This window comes from Manacus candei, unplaced genomic scaffold (genome assembly GCF_025592945.1).
Source record: "Manacus candei isolate 608988 ecotype Guabito, Panama unplaced genomic scaffold, ASM2559294v1 h1tg000017l, whole genome shotgun sequence".
NCBI lineage: Eukaryota > Metazoa > Chordata > Aves > Passeriformes > Pipridae > Manacus > Manacus candei.
In genome coordinates, this window is record NW_026138065.1 from 30,692,053 (window position 1) to 30,719,484 (window position 27,432).

At 40.1% G+C, this 27,432-nt stretch overlaps 1 protein-coding gene across 4 annotated transcripts; it reads left to right on the forward strand.

Annotated features, from left to right (window-relative positions):
- Positions 1-1,359: 1,359 nt before the first annotated feature.
- On the forward strand, positions 1,360-25,268 carry C1D (C1D nuclear receptor corepressor). 4 transcript variants are annotated; one of them, XM_051783904.1, is made up of 6 exons: positions 1,360-1,478; positions 18,807-18,910; positions 19,895-20,041; positions 21,325-21,391; positions 21,856-21,911; positions 24,718-25,268. In XM_051783904.1, exons 3-6 carry the CDS (start codon positions 19,895-19,897, stop codon positions 24,892-24,894), a joined length of 447 nt encoding a protein of 148 aa, XP_051639864.1. In that variant the 5' UTR covers positions 1,360-1,478; positions 18,807-18,910; the 3' UTR covers positions 24,895-25,268. The 4 variants fall into 4 exon arrangements, with proteins under 4 accessions (XP_051639864.1, XP_051639866.1, XP_051639862.1 ...); XM_051783906.1 differs by lacking the exon at positions 18,807-18,910; XM_051783902.1 differs by lacking the exons at positions 1,360-1,478; positions 18,807-18,910 and adding an exon at positions 11,585-11,697.
- Positions 25,269-27,432: the final 2,164 nt, after the last annotated feature.

Below are 27,432 nucleotides of genomic sequence, written 5' to 3' on the forward strand. Positions count from 1 at the left end.
GTCTGTGGAAGTCCATGGTTGTAGCAGGTCACTCTGCTCCAGCTTGCCTTCCAGTTTAGATTCTTATATCTCAGATTTAGCAAGGGCCAGCAAGGATGAAAACACAGGGAATATAGGCTAAATATTTAGTGGAAGACAGAGATTTATGAGATCCAGCTGTCTTCCCTAAGACTTGATGGTTTGCTTTCAAGTGTCATATTTAGTATGTGATTTTTTTTTCCTTCCCTGACCCAAGTAATCCCATCTGCTTTTGTGCATAGTGTAATGCTGAGAGCATATTCTGAAATTATTTTAAATGTTGTCCCTCTTAGGGTGCATCCCAGCAGGAGGGAATAGGGGGAACCATTGCTCTGCAATGCAATCTGGTGTGGAGTTCAAAGAATCAATTCAAGTGCTTTGAGTCTAAAATGCACCGTTCAAAGATGGTCTCCATGAGCTTTGTGCTGTAAATAAAATATACTCACTGAAAGGTGGGCTAGGCAGTGGAAATCAGTAGAAATATGGTTTCTCTCTTTAATAGTAACAGAATCAAGCACAGAGTAAGGGATGAAAAAGCTCTCAGTGTAGGTACCTCTGAGGGAAAACAAAGACCTCTTGAGTTCAGGACTGGGCTCTTGGTGCTATTTTTATGTACTTGTCCTGCAGCAAAAATATCCCTTTCTTATACACACAACACCAGGGAGATCTCCTAGTGAGCCTACGTGATGGGGATACAGATCAGAGCAAGAACTAATAAACAGCATTTCTTAAAGCTCCGTGGGCCTCAGAAAGATGAAATGTGTGTTACCTCCGTGTACTTAATTTTGGGATTCATTTTGTTTCTTGTTTTGAAAATGAAGGAACATTTCCCTTGTGAGTAGCTGATTTCATGAAAATACCTGACAGTTTGCGTGGCAAGAGCTTGCAAAAAGCCAAGAGAGCTGGGGGGAAGCACAGATGGAAGGTAGTGCTGTCCTTGTTCATTAAAGGTAAGTGGCTGTATCTCTGTACCTAAAGAATGAGAGACAGTCAGTGACTGGAGAGAAGAGCTGTTGCTACTGCCTGTACTGAGCCTTATCTCCTCAGCAGATTGGATTTCTGCTTCTTGCAGGCTAAACAAGAAAGTTAAGCAGACCAAAAGCTGCCTGTGGCAGCCTTGCCTGCTCTATTTATAGTCCTTCCCCCTCTTGCTGAAGACTGGCACCTTGCCTCTGCAGCCTGGAGGCTGAAGAGCTGAAGTGTGTTCTAAATAAAATCATAATGCATCAGAGATGTAACGCACAGGGGCCAAATCCTCTGTGACGCAGCAACCGGGAGAGCTCTGGAAAACCCCTGCCTCGCCCGGGGCCAGGGAATGGAATGTGCTACCCAGTTTGGAGTGACCACATTGAACAAGTGTATCTGCTTGGCAGCTGTCGCTTGTTTCCTGTGCAAAACATCCCTGTGTGCTCATGGAAGAGAAAAATCTGTTTATGGGCAAGGCTGCAGCCAGAATATAAGTATGTGTTTGTGCTTTTTGGGGGGGGCTTTTGTTTGGTTTTGTTTTTTGTTTTTGGGGGTTTTTTTGGTTTGGTTTGGGTTGTTTGTTTGTTTGTTTTCTTTTTTGTTTTTTTTTGTTTGGTTTTTTTTGGTTTTTTGTTTTTTTTGGGGTTTTTTTTGTTTTGTTTTGTTTTGTGTTTTGTTTTATTTTGTTTTGTTTCTTAGCCAGGTGTTGTCCAAATCCCCAACTACTACAAATCAGGTTTGTTTGTCAGTGTTTTGTTTTGTTTGTTTTTTTTTCCACATCAATATAGTTACTTTTAATTTCACCCTTTGTACCTGTCCTTGGAAATTGCAGCCCTCCAAGGTTTCTGCACATGTATGTAGTCAGTATTTGGCCCACAATATATAGTTTTCATCACCAAAAAAAAAAAAGTAATTTAGAGTTTAGCCATGACTTGGACTGAATTTTAAGCAAAATAAGGCAAGTTATAACTCTGTATGGGAAGCTACAATATGGTGCCCTCACCTCTCCACAACCACTGATTCTATTAGGGACATTATGGAACTGGTGCACAGAAGGAAGACAAGGGAATTGCATAGAAAATGAAAGACATCTGTTCTCCAGAGCCAGCAGATACAGCTTGTCAATACAGTTCAGCTCATCTTCCCTAAATTATTGCCATCAAGTAGATTTGATAGCAAACAGGGATTGTTTGGCTAAGATGACTAATTTATAAGTAAGAAGCTATTAACTTGTGGCCTGCATATTCATCACTATAATGAAGATGTCTAAAGTTGGTATTGACAAACTGCCAGAAAAATACATTGATTTACTACTTTTTTTTCTCCTATTATTAAGCCTGCATTTTCTTACTCCTGATGCTGTTACTGCTGAATTTTCAGTAGTCTGCACTCTTGAGCAGAACAACTGCCCACTCCTCAAAGAATGTCCAGCCCACAGTCTGTATGTTTAGCGTGTATTTAAAGCCTTTGTGCACGCAAAATATTTTGTGGTAGCAAACCCAAGTCCCAGTACTTTGGGCAAGGGCAGCTGTTGACTCAGGCAGGAGCCAAGAGCTGAATCCCTTGGAGTGCACTGTAAAGCTGTGGGACTGCCCATGGCAGTGCAGGTTCAGGCCAGAGGAAAGACCAGGTGGGATTTCTGTGGAACTGGGACAGAGCTATTTGGCAACTTGGTGATGGCCTTGGCCATAGAACGCTTCCATTCTTTGCTGGTCTTTTTGGGAGGACCTGCTTCCCACAGCACATCCTGCCCTTGCAATTGTACAGCGTCATCCACACAGGACACTGGAAGTGGGTCAGTGTTGCTTGATGGCTGAAAGAGTATCCAGGGTCTCAAGGGCAGTGAGGATCTGCCCCATGCTCTGGCCTGCCTCCTCCTCAGCCACCAATGAAGCAATTGGCAGGGAAGTTTTGCAGGATCCTGTGGAAAAGGGGATCACAGCAGAGTATCTCTTCCCTGTAATATGCTTCATTGTGGCAGGAGGCCACCCAAGGCTGATAGACTCTGTATTACACCCTGACCTTCTTCTGGGGTGTCCCTGTATGTTAGGGAGTGTTTTGATTGTCTGGAGCTTAATGATGGTGATGATGAGGTTGAGCCTTTATGGGTAAGAATGGGGAGAAGGCCCACCCACAAGGCAGATATCCTGGTGGGAGTTTGTTATCCAGAATGAAGAGGCAGATGAAATATTCCATAAGCAGCTGGGAGAAGCCTCAAAAGTGCTACTCCTTGTTCTTATGGGGGACTTCCCAGACATCTGCTGGAAATACAATACAGCAGAGAGGAAACAGTTGAGAAGGTTCCTGAAGTGTGTGGCTGAACAAAGAGCTTTGGCTGGAACTCAGAATAAAAAAAGAGAGATTCTGACCTGTGGAAGAAGGAGCAGGCAAATCAAGAGGACTACAAGGATTTCATGAGGTTATGCAGGGAGAAAATTAGAAGGGCCAAAGCCCAGCTGGACCTTAACTCGGCTACTGCCAGACAATAAAAAAATCCTTCTATAAATACATTAACAAAAAATGGAGGGCTAAGGAGAATCTCCATCCCTTATTGGATGCCAGAGGAATCATAGTGACAAAGGATGACAGTAAAGGCTGAGGTACTTAATGCCTTTTTTGCCTCAGTCTTTAGTGGAAGACCACAAGTCTTACAAGGAGTAGCTGAGGGTACTGGGGTTGTTTAACCTGAAGAAGGCCCAGGGGAGACCTTATTGCTTTCTGCAACCACCTGAAAGGAGGTTGTAGTGAGATGAAGGCTGGCTTCTCTCAGGTAACAAGCAATAGGACAAGAGGAAATGGCCTCAAGTTGTGCCAGGTGAGGTTTAGATTCTATATTAGGAAAAATTTCCTCATGGAAAGGATGGTCAGGCATTGGAACAGGCTGCCCAAGAAAGTGGTGGAGTCCCTGGACGTATTTAAAGGACATGTAGATGTGGTGCTTGGGGACATGGTTTAGTGGTGCTAGACTTGGCAGTGTTGGGTTAATGGTTGGACTCAACGATTTTCAAGGTCTTTTCCATCCTAAACAATTGTAGGATTACATGATTCTTAAGCATGGCAGTGAAGCCGAATATTTTTCCTCACTATGAAAAGCCCACTGGCAACATAAATAAAACAAGCACAGGCAAACTCTCCCAGGTTGCTTGGGATTTTAAGGTTATGAAAATTTAAGACATTCTCTGAAGCCAGAGGATATGTGGCTTGCAGAATAGCAGTAAGGCCCACAGGACTGCACAGCAATCAAGACCTGATGGAACCTTTTCCTGTGGCAGTGGATCAGAAATAGTAGCTCAACCTGTTTACAGATTGCATTGTATCAGTTGCCCACTGTCAGACTGACTGTTACAGCCTTGCAGCTGAAATTACTTTTTTTTTCAAGTAAATTATTAGTTAAGTCTCCCCATCCCTGCTGCTTCCAGTTCTTTCTTTTACAGGAGGAGGCTGCTTACATTAAAACCCACCAATGGCAAAATTTGTGTTACCTAAAACATCAGGGACCTGATTTTTTTGTGGGAACATTTGCATCACCACAAAAATGCTTCTTTATCCTTACTTTGCACAGACATGTGACACAAACCTTGAGTTGTTCTTGTTTGTGGGGTTGCTGGGAAGGCTAAGAGAGTTGTCCCTTCTTGCCTCCATCCCTGTGTCACAAAGCATAGTGGAACCTTGCACCTCTTCTTCTGCTGTTGTAGCTGTTTCTGGCTCTCATTATCCTGGCATGTTGCTCCAGCCTGTCCTGCATCTGTCTGACAGGAATTTATTCAACACTAGCTATGTCCTCAGTGTACTAAAGGATTTTTCCTCCTCCTTTCTTCATTTTTTGTCTTTTGCTTATTGTTTCATGTTTCTGGAAGAGAGAGAGTCTTCTTAGGAGTATTCCCAGCTTGGAGCACCATGAGGCTCAGGTTTAGATGCAGCACTGCAGCAACAATGAAAAACAGCAGTAAAAGTCAGGTGCAGGTAATGAAATCCGTTCAGTTCAGTTGCATTCCACACTAAACCATTTCATTTTTGGTCATCAGTCTTCCTGCAGGGATGACAGAAACTCTCCTTTATGTTTCTTTCTGGCATAGCTCAACCAGGCAGGACTTTGTGGCCTGTTCAGCAGATGTGAGGGACAGACCCTCCTGCCTTGCAGAAGTGTGTGGTGGCACAGGCCTGTGGCATCTTCATATCCAGCAGCGTTTTCCCTTCCTGACATTCACAGTCCCTTCCTCCCACCTCCTGCTGTTGCAGAGTGTATAAGAAACACAAGAGCAGCCACACTGGATTAGGCAAAAGACTCTTCCAGTCCCTTATCCTGCCTCTTCAGGGGCCACATGCAGACAAATAAATATTAACAAAAGCCCCTCTGAAATGACAACTACAATTTGGGCCTTAAGTTTAATTTACTGCTAAAGTTGTTCTAGGCTTCCTGCTGAAACAAAGTTGGAATATAAAATACATGGTTCTATTGAATTTATACACAGAAGTTATCAAGTGAGACCAGTGGAATGCTAATGCATTTAAAAATAAACCTCAATTTCTAATACAATTTACTTCTACAATCTTAGTAAGAGAGACAGCTGTAAAAAAATTAAAGCTTTACATACTAATTAGAAGAAATGCAATCTTAGAACAGTATCAGAACAAATACTCTACACATGGTAGATTGCTTTCAATTTATTTCTATAATTTCCATATATAAATGCATATAACCTGATATATAGGGAATAAAGCCTTGTATGTTTAGTAACCAGATATGGTACCCAGCACTTCCCCACATCCTGTCATTTAATCTAGTTGGCATGAACACAAACTCTTTTGATCTGTACTAACTATCACTATCTCAGTGTAGATCTCATCCTCCCTATCTATGTTAAAAAAGCTTTAATCAGAGGGTTTAAGCCAGTCTTATTGAATTATATTATTTTTCCTCCCTAAAACAAAGCTCCATCAAGCTCAGTTTCCCTCTTCCCATGTACTTTTACATCTGTATTTTGATTAGAAATGTTATGTTTTCATAAGAAAAAAGACTCTGTGTTTAGCAGGTTTAAAGCCATTCTAATTTAATTTGAGTGCAGAAAAAAAGGTATTTCCAGAGCATTTTAACTGAAAGGTGAGTCTAAGTTCACCTGGGCTTAGGCATCCACATATGTTGTCCCTAAATTCAGCAAACTGTATCACAGCATGGAAAATTTTGGATGTTACACTTCTTTTCCACTGTCTTAATATCACTGCTACAGGTTTTTTAGTTCCTGAAGATGTAAGAAATCCCTTTGGGTTAGCCTTGAGACTCTCTTCCCCTTCTTACTCTGTAGGTAAGAAAAACAAACCTGGCAGCCAGATACCTTGGTCTCTCCTCCTGGGCTCACCATCTGCATCACAATAAATCACCCTAAAATCTCCATCCCTGCCCTCCCTCCCTGCACATGTCTGGTCTCAGCAGAATTCAGGCAGAGGCATAAATTACCACAAAAATGGCATCGGGCCAGGCAGCTGCCTGTCACCGTCCTTTTAGGAATGTTTGCCTTCTGATTTACCACAGGAAACATCTTCCACCGAGGGGGGCAAGTACACATCAGCCGGCAGGTACTGGCGAGCAGATGGAGGATGCTCGTGCTTCGGCTCACTCCTGCTACACCCTCTTCTGGCAGCTTGCTGGTCTGCCCACACATCGGGACTGCAAATTCATCAGATGACACCGCAAAGAAATGGGCCCTCACAGACACAAAACGCCTGTCCCAGAACGCCCAAGGTGGCTGAGACCCTTCAGACACAAGTGTGCTACACACACTAACAGCTCTCAAACTGGTCAGCTCGCCCCGGCCTGGGATTTTAAAAAGTACTGTTTCATACTCTGCTTTTACCTGTACTTTGGCCATAACTTGATTTTAAACGTGCTAGGCCAAGAACTGTCACGAAACAGTCTGTAGCTCAGGTCTCACAGGTGCAGACTAACTCTTGAAACAGTTTAAAATGTGATGCTGCACAAATTAAGACACTTTAAACATAAGCTACAGACCGACCAGAGGTAAAACAAAATTTCTCAGTGTAGTCTCAAGACAGCGTAGCTATACTCTCATTGATTTAATCCCATGTAAATCTGCATTGGTTTTGCATTTTCAACATGGTTGCTGAATCTCTAGAGGTTTAAGACAGAGACTGACAGACTAAAAGGGAGTGTTCTCTGTGTTTGGATGTACTGGCTTCCCAGTAATTGCTAGAAAGGGCTTACGGTGGACACCTGATAAAAGTGTCTACTTAGAAAGGCTGAATTATTTAATGAAGTGTCTCTGATGCTCTCATTTAGACCCACATTAGAAGGCCAAAAGGAGCGATTAGTGTCAGAGGAAGCCGGACTTGCAGACAAAGCAATTCTAGTGCTTTATTTTCTCCCTTAGGATGACTACAGATGCTTATTGCAACCACCTTTTGCTTTTGGTCTGGTTTAGAGTCTGTATTTTTATCCTGCTAATGATTTATTAACCCTTTTGTTAAAAGTAGCTTCTAGCAACCTGCCTTATATTCACACCATATTCACAGCATTTTTTAAAAATTTACCTTGTCTTCTACATGAGCATCTCCCAAAGCTTTTTCAGTGGCACTATTTCTGGGAGTTGGAGTAGCCACAATTGGTCTGTGCATCACGCTTTGCATGATCCAGGCTGTATAATGATTCCAGTGAGGTCAAGACTACAGGATTTGGCCTCCATATCTGCTCCACAAAGAACATTAACTCCTCAGGAGTCATTATATAGACAGTGAATGAGATACATCATAATAAAGCAGTAATTAAGTTAAAGATGCCTGTCACTTTGACTACTTTGGAGAAAATATTCAGGGTTGTTTTTCTGTTGGTTTGGGAATGATAGAGAAAAATCAATAATCATTCAGAGGCCTCTCAAATGAAATGGCTTCCATTAAGTACCAGATGGCAATATAGCTTTTCTTGGATAGATTTTTGTATAGATATCCATATATAAAATAATAATATATTTTCAGAGTGGCACCAGCATAAACCAATTGAATTATATGAGCTGTATCTCAATCAGATTTTGGCTGGGATAAATGCAAATTCTTAACTCCTCACTCTCTGCTCTTGAAAGCCAAACAATCAGTACAGCCATTTTAAGCAGAAAATGAATGCTTATATACCTAATAATCCCCTGAGTGAACTGTCTCAAGAAATTCCAAGACTTGTGGCACCAGTGTAGGAACTCCAGTTAACTGAACACAAGTATAAATCTGTAGTAGTCTGGAGCCAGTAGTAGCACATCTATAACAAATGTAAACCAGTAGAAGGAGACAGAGCCACACTGTATGATCAAGAAATACCGAGTACAACCTGTACTGCATTAATGCTTTACACGGTTACAATCTTCTGCAAACAGAGTTGGCTGAATCTGAACATTGATCAGCATGTGTTGCATTTTCCTTTGATCTTGTAATTGAAACAAAATATTGGGTTTAGGAAATAAGACTCCGGCAACAATTCCTACCTAACATTCGGTAAGTCAATTAGTCTATCAGTTTCCCTCCCTGTATTTCCCAACCTGTGACATGTGAATACTGAGGTAAGAATGAACTAAACATATGTTAAGTGTTCTAACATCCTTGTAGGCACTTGGTGCACTGGAACTGCAAAGTATTATTTTATTTATGAGTGCAGGTCTTGCTAATTCTCTGCTACCCTTCAGGCTTGCATTTCTGACTTTTTTTGTAAAAAAAAAAATCTCTCCTAAATTCCCTTTTACCTACACTGCATAATTCTGTAGTTATACTAGAAAAAATGAACATGAGAAAATAACTAAGAATGTGTTTTTTGAAAATCAGAAATGGTTATGAAAATTCAGCTAAATGTATTGTTATTACCCTAAAATATTAGCAGAGAGTAGGGATGTTATTCCCTACCCCAGTGATTCTACTATCTGTATGTGTGTCCCACATACAGCTGAAAAGTTCTTAAATAATCCCTATGTTTGCTGCTTTCATAAATACTCTGTTATATATATATATATATATATATATATATATATATATATATATATATATATATATATATATTTGTATTGCCTTTTCAGCCCTTTTTGGTTGAAACTGAGAACCTAAACCTCCAAATCTCCTGGAGGAAAAGGAGACCGACAAGATGTAAACAAGTAACTACTCCATCTGAAGATCTTTAGATATGCTTCCAACTGGGAGTAGGGAGACTCTTATTCGCAGTTCATACTGATTCAATTAGAATAACACAGGATAGTACTCAGATGTAAGCCAGCTTATTAAAAGGAAGCTCACTTTTGCAGCATTTTAAATTGCACTGAAGGTGCAGGGAGGTGCACTGAAGCTAGACAAGACCCCAAACTTCTACTCCTGTTCCCTTCACAAACACAATTCCACTTTCCCCAGCCTCGTCCTTCTCCAGGCTGGACCTGTTCTTCTCTTCCTCTAGAAACCCTGATACTGAGCAAGCCAGCTCAGCCCATTCCCTTCAGGCAACCAGCCACGACTTAATCAGCCACATACACACTCCTGCATAACCACGCAGTTGAGAGCAGGCCCTCTTCCTTGAAGCATTCCAGTGATCTTATCTTGATCTGCCTTGGAGGAGACAGGCTGCAGACTTGAGCTACAAGAAGCTTCAAACAAGACTGTTTGAATAGAAAGGAGGTGGAAAAAGGTCTTTGGCAAGTAATGGCAGTATTTTTGATGCAGATACTGACTTCTGTTTCACTATTTATCAGAATGTAAATATGTAAAAAGCAGATCTTATCTTTGGGAGCCACAGATGTGTTGGTACCATCATCCAGTCAGCCAGCTCTCGCAGTGGAACACTATTACTCCACTGCATTTTGAACCTGGATTTATTTGCTGAAATCTTATAGAATCATAGTTTGGGTTGGAAGGGACCTTAAAGATCATTTAATTCCAACCCCCCTGCCACAGGCAGGGACACCTTCCATCAGACCAGCTTGCTGAGAGCCCCATCCAACCTGGCCTTGAACACTTCCAGGGATGGGGCACCCACAGCTTCTCTGGGCAACCTGTGCCTCACAACCCTCACAGTCAAGAATTTCTTCCTAATATCCAATCTGAACCCACTCTCTGTCAGTTTGAATCCATTCCCCATTGTTCTCTCACTCCATGTCCATGCAAACAGTCCCTCTCCATCTTTCTCTTAGGCTCCCTTCAGGTACTGGAAGGCCACAGTTAGGTCACCCCTAAGCCTTCTCTTCTCCAGGCTCAACAATCCCAGTTCCCTCACAGGAGAGGTGCTCTGTCCCTCTAATCATATTGGTGGCCTCCTCTGGACTTGAGGAGAAACACAGTGGAAAACACAACCATTAGAAACAGACCCTCACTTGAGGGTGAGGCGAAGATGTGGAGCCTCAGGCAGGAACAGGCACTGATCCGCTGGGATGCCCCCGTGTGATGTCTGGGATTCGGGTACCATCTCTAAACTCAGTTTGTGCCTCCCTTTTTCCAGGAAGCAATTGGGAATGCTTGGGAACAGCTGGAGACGTGTTGTGCCAGCTGTTTACCTCCTCCACCCAGAGGAGATGGCTGCTGGAAAGCGTGTTTTCTGCCTCAAAAGAGCATCTCCCTCCCCACTGTAGAACCCCAGAAGACAAGGGACTAATGTGTATGTCTTAAACACTGATAACTGGATGGCTTTGGAGCCAACTGAATCATCAGTTCTGGGGCAAACATCCTTGTTGTAGTTCCTAGAGATAAGCACAACATGGTACAGCCCGAGTGCAGGAATGAGGCCAAGAAGTGGGCACGGACTGTAGGGGGGATCAAGACACCTCAAGATCCCCAAAGCCCTCTGCCTCATTTCCAGAAAGGTCTGAAAGAATGGACTGTGCATGGTAAATAATTTGCCTAGAAAGCGAGAAACCTCTTCAGGGTAGAGAAACTTGTCCTTATAAAGCAACTCCCACCAAAGCTGGGCAGTGTCCCCCAGGGCCCTGGACATCCCATCAGCTGGATCGACACTGGAACCAGGACTAGGACTGATTTATCTTTCTTTTTTTCTTTTCTTTTCTTTTTTTTTTTTTTTTCCTTTTCTATCTCCTTTTCTTTTCTTATTTTTCTTTTGCTTTTATTTTCTCTTTTTTTCTTCCTTTTTCCTTGTCCTTTTCCTTTTCCCATCCTTTTCCCTTTCCTCTTTTTTTTCCTTTTCTTTTCTTCTTTTTCTTCAAGCGTTGGACTTGATGATCTCAGAGGTCCCTTCCAACCCGGCTGATTCTATGATTCTTTTTTCCTCTCTCTCCTTTTCTTTCTTTTTTTCTCTCCCCCTCTAACTCATCTTTCTTTCTTTCTTTTCTTTTTCTTTCCTTTTCTTCTTTTTTTTTCTCCCCACTCTTTAATTCATCTTTCTTTCTCTCTCTCTCTCTCTTTGCCCCCGCTCCCTCCCCATCAATCCACCTCTTCCTCCCTTCCCTTTCTCCCCACCCCGTTATCCCAGCAGCACCGCCGTGCGCTTATACAGCAGCTCAGGGACTGACTTACACCGATTTCCGCGCCAAGTGTATAATTTTCTGACTGTTCGCGGACCCTCCGACCGCTGTCACCCCATTTACGAACCCCCGGCTCTCCCTTCCCCTCTCGGGTGGCTCGTCACATCCCTCCCCTTTCCCGTATCCCGGTCCCGCCCCGTGGCGTCACCGCCGGGCGCCGGCGCCGCTCCCGCCCCGCTGCCGCTGTTCCCGGTGCTCCACGCCCCAGGTAAGAGCGGGGAGAGACCCCCGTGTGTGTCCCCCCGGGAGCCTCCCGGGGTCTTAGGGCTTTCCCGAGGCCTTGGCAAAGAGGGAAGCGCCTTGTCGGGAGTGTCAGGGCCGCTGGTGGCCGCGCACAAGGGGGGGACACACGAGGTGTGCGCTGCTGGTGTTGGTTGTGGGCGTAATGAACGCAGGTTGTGGAGTGGTTTGGGTTGGAAGGGTTACCTCAAAGGTCATCCCGTTCCAACCCCCCCGCCATGGGCAGGGACACCTTCCCCTAGAGCAGGCTGCACAGAGCCCCATCCAACCTGGCCCTGATTGTTTAATGCACGTGGCATTACATGGCTTGGCATGTTTTAATGCATGACTTGCTTACATACCCATGAAAAAGAGAATATGGACTATAGGCTTTGCTTTCATACCCATGAAAAAGAGAATATGGACTATAGGCTTTGCTTTCATACCCATGAAAAAGAGAATATGGACTATGGGCTTTGCTTACATACCCATGAAAAAGAGAATATGGACTATGGGCTTTGCTTACATACCCATGAAAAGAGAATATGGACTATAGGCTTTGCTTATATATCCACGAAAAAGAGAATATGGACTACTGGTTTTTTTTTTTTTGCTTTTTTTTTTTTTTTTTTTTTTTTTTAGGCTGTGCTGTAGGCAGCACATTGTTTTATTCCTGTTAAAAACAGACTTGAGGAGCCTTGAGAACTTGTTAGCTGTTGTAAGAGGAGTGTTTGTTTCAAAGACAAGATACAGTTTGCAGGTACAGGCCGTGGCTAAAGTGGTTCAGCAGCGCTCTTTTTCCCTTAACAGAAAGGTCGGTGGTGCTTAAAACTACTAAGCTCGAGTACTTTGTAACAAAATAGGTCTTGTTCCAGTTCTCTCATGTTGCTGGAAGGGTGAACATGTTGCCTTCCTTACACTTTGTAACAGCTTTCTAAAGCTTAGAAGGGACTTTGGCTTGCAAATTAAAATTTACATTATGCCAGTTTAAAGGCCTAATTTCTGAGACAAACAAAAATGGAATATCTGGGTTGTAAAATCAAAATTGAAAGGTGTCTGGCGCATTTCTTGGTTTTAAAAATATAAAATAACAGTGTAAAATACCTGGATATTGCTAATCCCATGGGAGTGTGACCCTTGCTAAAGAAATTAGAAAATGCTCAACACAAGGCTCTACTCCAGAATGTAAGAAACTTGAAAGTAATTGATAGAATTTTTAGGCTTCCTGTTAGAAATGCAGTGCAGAAGTCACACAAACCTTTCAGATAAGTGCCTTTTCTCTTTGAAGTAGTTTAAGATTTTCAGGGTCACTTTAGAATCATCTGTGATCTGCTTTTCCTATAAATAATTAAACAGTGCACTGGAATGGTACTGGCCATCACAGCTTCTGGTACATGTTGCAGCATCAGAGCTGGAAAAGGCAGCTGAGAAAGAAGAAATGCAGGTCACTGCTTGAGTGGTGAGAGGGAAGCTTGATATTGTTAACTTGAAAGATGGTGCCAAGGGGGATGGGATAACAGACTATGAAAGATTTGAGGTTGCAGACTTGATCTGAGCTCTCTATTTTCCCTGTAACCTTTTCTCCATCCTTCATGCAGGCTTGCTGTGAGGCTTTCTGCAGGGCCTGGGCGTATGTGACACAGTTATGCCATCACACAGTATTTCCCATTTCTCTAGAAGTTGCATCATGTTATCAGCTCTTAAATTCTGTTTAGAGGACAGTTAGAAAAGATTTTGGCCTTTTTTTTCTTGCATTAGTGAGATAAGTTCTAAGAAGACAATGCTTAGAACACAACATCCCACAGTTACTGTGTTATGTTCAACCAAAAAAATGGGTAAATATGCTTTTAATAGTGTTAGAGTCTTGTTAGCACAGTCAAATAGCAAACAGCCAAAATACATTGAGGTCACTGTTCAAAACTGTACAGAGAGGTGCTGCACAAAATGCAAGTAGAGGAAATTGAATTCTGATAGAAGGAAGTGCTTTTTCATGCATTTTAGAACTGGTGGCTAAAGGAAACAAAGCAAGTGGTCAGCAGTTTAAAAGAAATAAAAAACTCCTTGGCTCTAATTCTGGATATTCGTGGTGCTGATACTAGTGGAGAGTGGCAGTAAATTTTAGAAGAGGTTGTGAAGTCCGTGGTTTGGAGCATACAGGAGCTGCAGACTGGAGGCAGGCTCTTTCCTGTTCACTGCCAATTTGGTAGGACAGAAGTATTCAGTGTTGATTGCTGTCCCCACTGTGTGTAAACTGCTTTGTCCAAGGAGACCATCTTTTGCTGTATGAGAACTTGGTAGCTTCAGTGCAACCAAAAGTGTGTGTTTTAAAGACCAGTTTAGACATACAAATTTCGCATCACTTTAGAGCCCCAGCCTTGAACTGAGCTGTGGCAGCATAGTGCTGAATGTGAGAGCTTTTGTGAAAACCTCTCAGGAAGGAGTGTTCTGGACATACCTAAAGAAAGATGGTTTTATCATTGTACTTACTGATGGGGGTACTGGCAGGTTGGAGCTGAACAAGAACCAGGTTATTTTGGTTTTGTTCAGAAGAGGAAATGACTTTGCCATCAAAGATGTGGAATTTAGGACAGCTGATTACAGAGAGTAAAAATGTTTTATGAATTGTGAGGATCAAGCTGAAGGTTTACATCAGGGATGGTCTGTGTGGATATAGATGGGGTTGTGGTGAATGTGGGTTGTTTGAGCCAAGCTGAGATAACTGTTTTCTCATGTGATATCTGCCACGGGCTGAAGTGTAAGAGAGCCTCAAAAATATTATCCCCTCCCTTTAAATTTTAATCTCCTTTTAAGACAGATCAGAATAAACTTTGCAAATCCTTTGAAGCTCAAGAGACTTTTTCTCAGAGGCGTCACCAAGAGCCTGATGGCTGTGAGCTGCTTTGTAGGATGGCTCTGTGCAGGTGTTGGTGCTGGATCCTGGCTTTGAAGGCAGGGTTAAAAATGATTGCTCAGCTGTTGCCCATTTGTAGTATAGTGCAAATTGTGCACTGGCTTACTGCCATGGCTTGAGTTGGGATATTTTTAAGGGGATCAAGGTAAGCCTGTTGGTGTGCACTTGATGTTTCGTGGTAGGCCCTTTTACTTCTGGCATGGAAATCTCTCTTGCAAACAAGATTGTGAGTTGGTGTTGCAAGAGAGCTCTAACTGTACTAGATGTGCTCTCCAGCTGCCCCAAGCTGGCTTGAAAGGCATTAGTAGCAAAACAGATCTGTAGGCACCATGATGACCAGTGGGCAAGTAATTATTTATTATCAGCAGTAATACTAAGGAGTGTCTGCCACAGATGAGAGCCTTTTGTACTTAGAGTTTTGCAAGCATGGATTTCTCTGCCCAAAAGAGGTTTGTGGCCAAAGAACTTAGTCATGATCTCCAGTAGCTTTAAAATTAGGATGCTGGTTGTTCTGTTATACATCCACAGCAGTGAACTACAGTGTTAGAGCAGAAGGGACACCTTTGCTGTGCTTGCACATCCACTGTATTCACTGCAGGCTGTGAGTCAGAACTCACAAGAGGGAGAACAGTGCCAGTTTTCAGGAGCTGACAGATCTGATTTGTCTTATTGATGTTGCTAATGTGTTTGTTTCGAATTTGAGAGCGGGTTTTATATGCCCTGAGCAAAAGGTTTTGGGTTGGTTTTGGTTTTGGTTTTCTCTATGTAATTTGTAAATATCCATGGGAAGAAGGAAAGTCTAATCTGATTTTTGTTAGGTGAATAATCTGAAAAAACAAAAGGTCTGAGCTCAGTATGGAGAGAAGGCCTTCTAGTGCTTAGGGAATATGTAAGAATAAACATGAAGTGTGAAGTGAGTTGCAGTATTTAGAACACCAAATTACTTTTGTCTTAGGTTTGTGCGTTACAAAATATTCCAAATACACAAGTTTTATCCTGAACTTGCAGTTTTAATTCCACTTGAAAGCCATGTGCATGACACTAACACTGAGCATGTTTTAATTCTGTCTTTAGGAGTTTCCTATTGCCACGTTGACAGATGCATGTAGCTTCCACTACTTTCCCCATTTGTCTTCAGCAAAATCTCTCATAGAGGTACCCGGGGCCAAATTAGAGTTTATGTCTTTCAGTATGACAGAGTTTAGCTGTGGGGGTGGGCAGGAAGGGAAGTTTGGTTTTGCTTTTTAAGCCAGCTGGCAATTACTTTCTAAGGCTCGTGTTAAAGCACGAGATATATTAAAAAATATTCATAAAACCCACGTGCTTTTATACAGTTTCTCTTTTTCCTTTACTTACCTTTGTATGCCAGTGTGGTTTCCTTAAAAGAAGTCTGCAGTTCTTTTTGTTCTTCTGGAAGATAAATGTAAAGATGGGCAGTTTTGCTAGTTGTATTGTGCACAACCATCTGTATTTTGTTTGTTTTTATTTAAAATTCCTTAATACAGCATTGAACCTGGTTGTATCTTAGATCAATAGCCACATTAGTACTACAGCAAACTGCTTTTGATTGTCACCTGTTTGGTCTTCTTTATACAGACTGCAGAAGATGGCATATTTTCTCTTTTTCCTTTTCATATTTGTGTCTTTTCTGTGGTTCATTAATAATGTCCATCTCTTCCCTTTTTGTGGTGGCAGTGTATTACTTGCTCTGGTTTATATGTTTATTCATATGTTGACTGCAAAGAAAACAAGGTGTTAGTTGTTTTCTAAGCATAAGTTTACATAAATGTTTCTGAATAAATGAGAATTTATTTAGAATCTTTCAGAAATTTAAGTATATCCAGAAATTTTCTACCTGTGTGGGAACTCATTTCGTAAAACATTTTTTTGACAGACCTAAATGCAATGCATAAATTTTCTCATGAAAATGCTTTACCTTTGCAATGTAAAGTCCTTTTTTCCCTCAAATATGTATCTTTGGTTTTTTTCCCCAATAACTACATGGCAGTTTTTGAGCTCAGGGTTAAAAGGCAAAGTTGTTTTTGGTAGATTGATGTTATGAAGTCAGATCACATTTTTCATCACTGTTTTTTTGCCCTTAATCAAAGTAGGCCTCTTCTCTCTTATGTTTATGGGTTGTGAACTTTCCTTTGCATTCTCATAGTGAAAGATCTTGTAAAGTATTACTTTCGTGCACAAAACCACAGCTTATGTGTTCTGCATCTTAAGTGTTACTGCTTGATAATGAAAATACCGTGTTATTTCCTTTAGAATTCCTTATTATTCACATGCTTACTCAGCAAGATTTTGTTACTTCTTTTATCTGAACATTTCTACTATTGTTAATTTTTAAAGTGGGATCTCTGTGCCAAATAAAATCTGCTTGAAAATCAGTAAATTCAAAACAGAAAACCTGTCCAGTAAACATCAACTTCAGGAACTGACTTAAATATTTGCTTGTTCGAAATACATGGAGAAACATTTGAAAAGGTTTGAGGAAGGTTTTGTCAGTGGTTTAATAACCGAGACATAACTACTGAGGGCAGTATAGCCTTTAGGTGTGTTTAGAGAATCACTGAGGTGGTCTCAGTTCCTCCCATCCTTGTCTTTGTCATTCTGCAGGTGTGACTGTGCAACCTGTGTATTAATTTTGGCAGAAACAGCTTTGTGGAGTTTCCGGTGTACACGTTTTCTAATGTAGTGAAATTTTACTCTTGTTGGTTTAATGTTATCGGAATTATTTTAGGCTGCCTTACTGTTGGCATGTGCCAGCACTGTAACATATCCTGCTTGGAGATTAGCAGTGCTGAAACAACAGTGTAATGAAAAGAGAGAGGTCCCTACACAGCAGGAGTAGGAACTTGCTGGTTCCTGTTGAAATGAACAGAAAACACAAATTCAACAAGTTCTTCCTCCTCCCTGGGCAGAAGGCAATGGACTTATCAATGAAGTCCATTGAAGTCCAATGCATGTTTTTCCCTTTCCTTACTAATTGACAGTGTCAAATGAATACTTTGTGATATGAGGACAAACTTAATTTTGTCTGGTTCATAAGACAACAATCAGAGCAAAATGTATTTTGAAGTGTATCTGTTATTTTGCCTTTTATCTTCCTGTTCTTCTGTCTTATTCTTTAGGTCTAGCTTAGTCCAAAAAGAATATCAAATATCCTCTAGTGACTTTATTCTTACAACTGCTGTAAAACAGCTCAAGTTAGTTTTGATAACACATTCCTGCTACAGGCTTTTGTTGGTTGTTTTTTTATTCTTGCTGGTGCTGGATACACTGATAAAAGCAGAGAGTAAAGTTGGAATTTATCACTATGTTCATGCCTGTCCATCAAATTAAGACCATAGCAGGTTAAGTGCTGCAGTGATGGTAAACTCTGCGGATTATTCTTGGATTGGATTACACCTCTCTCCCTCTATGTGTAAGCGTAGGAAATGTGTATGGACAGACACCTTCTGACCAAACTTAACTGTACTAATAACTGGAAAAATCTAGTTTCTTTTGTAGCTTTGAGGGTTTTTTTTAATGATGTATCATATGACTAAAAGTTAACAACAAACATTGTTTCTGAACCCTTTTAATCAGCCTAACAAGGGTGATTATAGAGCAGGTGCCCAGGAGAGAATTAAACACAGTGTTATCGTAAATGTCAGAAATAATTGTAGTGCTATTTTGCCTTTCTGTGGGCAGCATCTTGTAGGTCGAGGTCAGCTTTCTTGCTTAGGTGTGCTGCAGCTGACTGAAAGATTATTTACATGTGTGGATTACATGCAGGGGTAGGGAGGGGACCTTCCAGTAGTTGTGGTTGGTGTTGTGATTCTGTACTCAGTCTGAAAACCAGCTCTGACCAGGATGAACAGTCATGCAGCTGAGTAGGGTTGTAATTCTTAACTATGCAAGCAACAGCAGTGAAACTGGGCTTGTTAATTGGCTGATCATATTTCTGGAATCACACTGGTGTGGTTGAAACTGGAGTTGTAGACAGGCTTGAGTAGCTCCACGCTGGTTTTCCTCCCAACCCTCTTCCTTTTTGACTCCAAGAGGCAATATAAATAAAAAGCCTCTCTCACACATACCATGCTCTTGCCAGGAAAAGGGAAAGATAAAATTGTTATCTAAGACAAACTCCAGTGATTTGACAGCTGTTTGCACTGACCACAGGGCTTTTGTGTTCATAGATAAAGTGCAACCTCTCCAGTTCCTGTTCCTGCCCTCTGTACTCAGCAGCTGGGGAGTGGGATTATCACACTCATCCTAAGGAGGAAAGACTGCAGTGATCCAGGTGCTCCCACTATTCTTGATGCAGCTCACCAAAGGGGCAGGAAAATTGCATATTTCTTCTCTTCTTTCCTTAGAACATTCCAAAAGTTGTTGCTCAATCACAGAAGTTGTAGAAAATAACATAGCCCTAAGTAACGTTAAATCCCAAAGATAATACGTGATTTATGATTTGAGAGGAATTAAAGATATTGATTATAAGCCAGCAGGTGGCTTGGCAGTAACCAGTGCCATGGTGCTATACCTGCTGGGATCAAAAAAGGGCTACTTTGAGATTTTTCACATCTTATTTCCCAGTTGCTGTGCACTGATGTGTCTACAAGATATCCAGAGTATTCTGAAATCCCAGAATCAGCTCAGCTCTGTTACGGGTAGAGTTATATTGCAGATTATAATACCCCATAGAGAATTCAGAAAACTGGATACAGGGTTCACAAGAAGAATTTTTTTTGACTGACTGCTAAATTTAGCACTGGAAGATGTAACTGACCCTGACATAACTGGTGCTGAATAACCACTGTAAAGCTGAAGTAATGTCTGTTCCTAAGATAGGCTGAAGCCATATCCCTGTTTGGTTATTGGTTTTGGTTTTTTTTTTTTTTTTTCTGGTGTCCTGCCTGTTGCTTGGTGTAGCTCTTTATGTAGTGTGATTTATAGAGCACTTCTTTTAAACAAGCAACTAATTCCTTTCTATCACAGGCCATAAAAGCTACATACTGTTTTGGGACCATTGCAAGAATAGGTACTACAGTCATGTCATTTGTAGTGCTCCTTCATGCCATTTTGCAGAGCAGTCAGGAGATATCCCTGAAATTACAGGACCTTTTAACTGTGTCACTGCTGACATAACTTGCTAGAACTCTTCACAAGCAGGCATTTCTTATAATGTTTAATGAGTAAATGCTAATGCTTTGTATTGTAAAATACAGTCTTTTGACTCTGTAGGTGCCTAATGAAAAGGATTATTAGCTTTGTTTCCTCTTTTCAGATGGAAATGTCAGAGGATGATAATAGTTCAGAAGAATACCCCACTGAAATTCATGATTATCTCGCAGCATTTGAAAAATCTCTTGGTTCTGTAGATGAGATGCTGAAGACAATGATGTCCGTTTCCAGGAGTGAGCTTCTGCAAAAGGTAAATAATCTTCCTTTTGAAAACCTTTTCCTTGTTAATACAGGAATATTTGGGAACCTGAACTGAAGTAAAAGGGTCTGTTAGGTTTTCAGTAACAAATATGACACTTCCTACCCTTGATGCCTACTATTTGAAACTCTTACATTTCTAAGATATCCAAATAGTCTTACAAATTAAACAGTGAAACACATGCTAGTAAGTGATGATCTTACCAGTGAGTCATTTAGGTAGAGGACATTCTGGCTTATTCCTGACCTTCCTTGAAGTGCATGTGAGTGCTCTTTGATAATGGAGAGGGCACTCACGTTTTTGTCTCAGACTTCCTTGCAACAAACTTAATGGAACTTTGTGTACCCGGGGGGATATAAAGGTGACCTGACAGCAGGGAGGATTGATCTGATTCTGGAAGTCTAGACTTGCAGAGCTTGCAGAGCTGTCTCCTCTAGGTATGTTATAAGCATAAGTCTCTAAAATGTGGCTTTTTATCAGGGCATAAAGGTACTGCCTGAGAACTTCATACAAGCCTCTCTTATCTTTTAACATTTAAAGCCTAACATGTAATTTCTTTCTGTAGGGCAAGAAAAAGCCAGCCCATGAGGGAGCTTCTTTATCCTAAGAGGATTTCTTACACAAATAAATTATGAAGAAAACAGTCTGGAGAACACAGATCTTTTGACAGTATCCATGTTAGAACTAGTGAGCTGTACAATGATGTTATCAGAGTTTCTGGAAATCCTGTAGGACTGAAATAATAAATTGACTTTGACAGTCAAGGGGAAAAAAAAACCCCTCATTACCTTTATTCTTCCTTTGCTTTACATCCCTAAATATTCCAGCATGCACTGAACACACAATATAGTGCTAACATTCATTCATTGTATATTCACATTTGAATTTTTCAGCAATCTTAAGACTTTTTTTTTTTCCCTTCCACTGATAGCAACAGCTATTTTTAATTAAATTATAGTGGAAAAACAGGGACTTATTTCTGACTATGGGAATAGTAGTCCAAGAGCTACATGCCAAGAGGTTTTTTTTCTTTTGGTTGTGTGGGACTGTGACATTTAAAATCAGACTGGGAAAATTACAGAATACTTGGAGAGGAGAGGATGGTTCTGTGGTGGCATGGAAGTAGGCGTAAACATGGTGTCAGGGAACTTGTGCAAAAATGTGCTCCTTCCGTGTGTATTTTTTGACTAATACATTCACAATTATAAAAATCTGTGCATACCTTACTTAAAAATTTGCAAATGTGGTGGTCTTTTTTTTTTTTTTCATTCTAGTTAGATCCTCTTGAGCAAGCAAAGCTGGATTTGGTTTCGGTGTACACGTTGAATTCCATGTTCTGGGGTAAGTATGTGGTAGGAGGAAAGACTAGTATTTATGATTGCTATCTGAACACTTAGACAGCTGCAAACATTAAATAATCATGTTTTAGCCAAATAATTAAAAACTTGTGGTTACCCTGTGGACCCACAGTATTGCCATCCGTAAGGTAAATGATGTTGAAACTCCAAATCAAAAATCTATATTTAGAAAAGCTGACTTTGTACATGCATGAAGATGTTTCTGTTTTTTAGTGGCAACCTTTTCTGTCCTTTTAAGGGCAGAAAGTTTAAACATGTTAGTTGTTCAGGGGGTTTTTAGCTGCAACATTTGATGATAATAGTTTGCCAGATACTTAACAACATAGTTAACTTCAATTCTTAGTAATGATTTTATGTGGAAACTGCAGTTTTCCTTTGTGACTGCTTGACTGGACCCTCAGTCATGACAGACTTCAGTTTCAAAAAAATCATGTTTTTTTCTTGTAGTATACTTGGCTACTCAAGGAATCAATCCAAAGGAACATCCAGTGAAACAAGAACTGGTAAGTTCCTTACACTGCATGCATCTTACTCAGGACATTTAGCCCATATAGAAGTTAAGAAATGTTTATATCTACATTTAATATTGATATGTTGCTATAATAGCATACATATGCTACATGGTGTTATATAACTATTTATGTGCCCTGCTGGGCCCTCTAAATTAAGAAAGTAATATTTTTAGTTCCAAACAGAACTGTTTAAAGTAAAGTTGTAGGGTCTGCTGAAATGAGAAAAAAACAAGATGATGAATGATATCATCTTATCTTGTCTTTTTTTCCACCTTTGTTTAAGAATTGGGTTCTGAACAGAGCAGCTTTTCACTTGTATCTGTTAAATGGAAAAATGTTACATGTCTGATAATAATTTATAACTTCCAGTATGGCATTTTTTTCTTATAAATACTTGGAATCATGTTAATCTCTGAGGCTGCCTGTTCTTACTTTTGTATGACTCTAAAAGTAGAGTGTGGTTGATTTACTGGCTAAGACGGGAAAGAGCCCCCCCCCCCTTCCAAGTCCTCCATTAATTCATTTTCTCAGCAGTAAAGAATCCAGTTCAGCAACAAAGCTAAAAGCTTTTTTGGCACCAGTTGTATGTGTATTGTCCAGTAACTCTGCATTAGTGACATATTTACAACGTGTAATAAATCTTTTAGGTTTGTCTTTATGTTCCATTTAGATGCATGACTACGGTATAGGAGGGCGGCTATCTCGAAAATTCTGCTGACTTAAAATATCAAATCATTGTAGCCTGAAGAAAAAATAGAAATCAAAACTCCTCGCTACCCATTTTAATTCCTGTGTAAATGGAAATATTAAATCCAGGCCATCGTGAAATACTCACCTTAAATGTAATCCTTACATAACCAGTGGAATGGGAGATAGGGCTGCAAAATGTGGAAAGCCAGCCTGAATAACAAGAATATTTCTATTTTTAATTTTGTGAGGTTTTCAGTAGTCTAGACTGTATCATCTTAAAAAAAATAACATCAGTTAATATTTCATGAGCTTTCAGTCAGTTTCTTGTTCCTCCTATGTTATATAGTGTCTGAATATTTTGTTAATTTAATGATACTAAAAAATTTTATCTCTTCTGCTGTGGATATTTTATGCTGGTATTTTACTTCACAACTGCCAGTCGTTTTAACTCCAAAGAATGAGTGAATTATCACAGCCTAGATTCTTATCCAGCTCTCTTTTCCTTTTGCAAGCCTCAAGGTGAATGAATGCACATTCCTTCCTTCCAAGAGCATTGTGATGTTCTTATTCATGTGGAAAGGGAATTAAAAAAGAGTGTTCTGTCAGGATTCTTTTGTTTTTAGAATTGCTCTCCTTGTGTACATACAGGAATTCAAACTGTATTAATAAAACTCACATTCAGGCTATCAGAATTCATTTCTTTTGTCACACTGACATTTTTTCAGCTCCTTTTTCCCATGTTGATACATGCAGGTTTGCCATCTGTTCTCATTAGCCATCTCAGCCACCAAAGAAATATTACAGTCGATCATGATTTCAGACCTTGTAAAGCTCTCCTCATTAAAGCTGTGTTTCTGCTACAGACAGGGAGGCCAAGTTTTTGACAGTTGCTTATAATGGTCACTGAACACTTGAAAATCAGATTCTGTAGTGTAGGTCTTGTAGCTTTTGTTCCAGATCCAAAGGTGGCTGTGTGAGAAATGTGTGGGTTACAGATCAACATTTATTTTAGCAGTAGCCATAAATGTTCTGTTAATCCACATTTATAAATCAGGTATCAGGTAAAGGGCTACATACCTGTGTAGATATATGTTACTGTTGTTTGTATTACATTAACACCTAAAGGCCCTATACTTGAAGACTATATTAGGCTAAATATGTGGACATGAAATCAAAAGTCAATCAAACTGTTAAATATTTTACTGAGTTACTGTAAGTGTCCTCTTCTAGTCAGTGAAGAGAAGCAGGCACTTAACAGAGGGGGATTTCCATCTTAGAGGGGTTAATTTTCTCTAATTTTCTTTATTTATTTCAGAGGTAGATGAGGATGAGTAGGCACAGAAATGAGATTGTTAAACTGGGAGGGTATACTTGGGTGGGGCTGAGTCCAAGCCATGTGTTGTTCAAAAAAACTCCACATAGACACCAAATGACTATGGTGGGCAAAGATGGCAAGAAAGCATCCCCTTGATTTATGGAATGGCAGTGGAAACAGGCTGTTTCTGTTATTTATGGTCATAAAAGAAGCTTCTGGTACAGCTGGAAATTCTTCAGGCTGCCTTAAATAAGTTCATTGGTAAGTCCCCTTGACCATTTCAGGATCTTAAGCCATAGACTTCTGTGTAGTTGTGTGTGTAATGCCTGTAACATCTTTCTGACTTTGCTTGGACATGGTGAATGTATTTTTTTTTTTGTAGACAGTAAGCAGTATATTTCATCTATAAATCTGTCATATCTAAATATTATTTTGCCATCTTTATGTAGTCCAAACTGAGTTCAGTAATTTATTTTCTAACTTTGCTTGCAAGAACAGTTCTCACTTCAGTGTAGATTAGATGCAGAGTCTTCATCTCTGTAGGACACTGTGTTCCTGTTACAGTGGATGTCATGCAGATGGTATGGTAGGTACCTGTGATGGACAGTTTGCTAAAGGGGATGTCTCAAATTTGCAAAGAGCCTGGTATATTTATTTAAATGATACTATTCTTCTAGGTATTATTGAAGTGTACAGTGTGGAGAACTTTTACTCATTAATTCATTTTAGCTGCAGTCTTGGAAGAATGGTTTGAAATATACTTTTCCTTTTTCTTTTTTTTTTTCTCCCTAGGAGAGGATAAGAACATACATGAACAAGGTCAAAGAAATAACAGACAAGAAGAAGGCATCCAGACTCGATAAAGGAGCTGCTTCTAGATTTGTAAAAAATGCACTTTGGGAACCAAATGCAGAAAATGAACATAGTTCCAAAACTCCTGCTAAAGGAAAAAAGAGAAAGAAGGACTAAATCTTGGTTTTATATAAATTAGAGACACCTAGTACTTATTTTTAATTGCTTTGCATACTGCATGCACCTCACGGAGGTGCTGTATAACAGATTAAGTTATACTTAAGAATTTTACAGGACTGTATTTTGTCCAGAACACTTGTCACTGAGGCAATTGCATTGAATGTGTATCTAAAAGTGCCATTGGATGCATGTTTGAGTGACATCTCATTACCCAAATGATAAAGACCTGACATACACTTGCTGGTAATAAATACTAGTGATGTTTTGCTTATAATACCTGTGATTTACATTTTTTTTTTTACTACTGAATGATTTATTGACACTTTTTTATATGTCCTTTAATCTCCTGAATATTAAAATGTTTCAAACAATGCTATCCTGTCTGTGGTGTTTATGAAAGAGCATTGTGTGAAATGCTGTGTTTGTAGAGTTTTGTAAGGTTTATTCACTGTGTTAAACTGTTTCCTTTTCAGCTTCTGAACTTGAACTTGTGCCATATTCCCTTACTTCTGTTCCCTCTGAGAAAACAGAGCTTCAGGGGCCACAAGCAAACAGCCTGGATTCCTCTCCAAGCCCCCATGTCTGGTCAATGGAAAAATTAGATATCCCCTAAGGGCAGTTTTGTAGGGTCCAAAAAAAGGAGCAGGCTGGGGACAGCTATTGGGAAACAGCACATGCAGGAACTTGGTTGGAATTTTGGCCACAGTGCTCATCCCTCACTGCTGATGCTCTGAGAAATGTGCTCTGAGGTGGTAGGAGTGTGGTCATCCATTGCTGTTTCTCAAATCTTTATCAAGGAAAGTGTCCTCTGGTGCAGTAAAAACCACTGCTCTTTCTTGCAAACACTGTATTTTTCCTCAAAGTGTGAAGCTTAGCCCTTTAGGAAAGGAGGTGTGATAGGTGGGTGTAGTTCTCAATACGCTGCAATGCAAAGCTCAATTATCTGCCTAAAAGCTGCTTGACAATTAGCAGTACCCTTATGATGGAAAAATAAAACAGTTTAGTTCAAAAAAATGCAGTTTGGGTAGCAGTCCACAAAAGTGGTTTGGAAATGCTAAAGACTAAATGATAAGAACAAAGAATCCATTCTAGCTGCAAGCTGGATGATGTGCAGTGGATGGTTACTGTCCTCACAGCATTGTACTGCAGCTGTGCAGTGCAGAGTGTGGACTAAGTTGAATTGGGTGCTAAAATGAAGGTTCTTCTCTCCCTGATTATCTAAAAATGTATATTTGAAAGTAAAAGTTCATTGGCAAGTTTATTAAACACATAGCATGTCTCTAGAATTTACATGTTCCTGTTTATGATAAACTCTGAATAAATAGCAATTCCTTCAATACAGCTAACGAGAGAACTGAATTGTATATATTTTGATGTAGGTACATAACCTCACTGCCTCAAATCCACAGGACTTCTTAAGTGAGTATATGTCAAAAGCCCATAAACATTTACCAGTGGAAAGTTAAAATGAGAATGCATTATTTCTCCAGGTTAATGTCGTGGATATGCCAAACAAAAAAGCTGCTCTACTTGGGAGTCTCTTTTTCTTTTTTTTTTTTTTTTGTGCAATTAAGGTTAAAAATGCAAAAGGCCCAAAGTGTGTTCTTGACCAAAGATGGCACACTTGGGTAAAACAATTCTTCTCTTGGTGTGGTCAGTAGGTTGGGACAGAGTTTATTTGGAAGTCTGTTAGTCCTGTCTTGTACCCCTTTCAAACTGCAAATGGCAGCCTTCGACTATTATAAATAGACTTCTATTATACATATCTATTTTTTTATTTATTATCTTTATAATCTTCTATTATAAATAGACTTCTGGGCTTGCTGTAAAAGTAGAGGTCTGCATGTGCAAAGCATGATGTTCAAAACGCTAATCTCAAACCCATCGATTTAAAAAAAAAAATAGAAGGAAAGCCAAGTGTTCTTTGGACTAAAGGGGAAGACAGTAGGATAGAAGTGGCCTAAAGTGGCACAAACCCCAGAGCACTTTAATATAGAAATTTTCTGGGAGATAACATCCCCTGCTTCGAGAGGCATTGTCTTGAGGAAATGAGTGGCTCAGTATTTACGCACAGAGCTGCTAATTAAAAGGGGATTGAAGGGCATTTCCATTACATGATTTTCCTCTTAAGCTTCAATTACAGCTTTTGTTTTAAAAGGATAATTTCTGAAAAGGATCATAATTCATTGTCCGGTAAAGTACACAGGTTTCACTGGTAAATGTTTAAACAAGAATAATGCAAAGCTATTAGCTAAGACTTACTGAGGTGGAAGTCCATCTGGAATAATTTATTATATACAGGTATTTGACATTTGTAATAGGGCAGTTTAAGTAGATATAACAAAAGCAATTTTGTACACTTTTTTGTTTTTTTTAAGACTCTCATCATTCAGTGTGCCTGGATTTGTGGCTTTGCTTTTCGGACACAAAACAACTTAAATACCCACAAACTAAGAATTGTCACCATGTGCTTGTTATTCACTAACAGCCCTATTAGAAAGAGGCTTGAAATACAAGATCATGAATTCTAAGTGT

Bases quoted from the DNA above. Each gene is read 5' to 3' on its own strand.
- C1D (XM_051783904.1), top strand. From the start codon at position 19,895: ATGGAAATGTCAGAGGATGATAATAGTTCAGAAGAATACCCCACTGAA. The intron at 20,042-21,324 runs GTAAATAATCTT...TTTTCATTCTAG, and splicing joins GGAGTGAGCTTCTGCAAAAG to TTAGATCCTCTTGAGCAAGC. The intron at 21,912-24,717 runs GTAAGTTCCTTA...TTTTCTCCCTAG, and splicing joins ATCCAGTGAAACAAGAACTG to GAGAGGATAAGAACATACAT.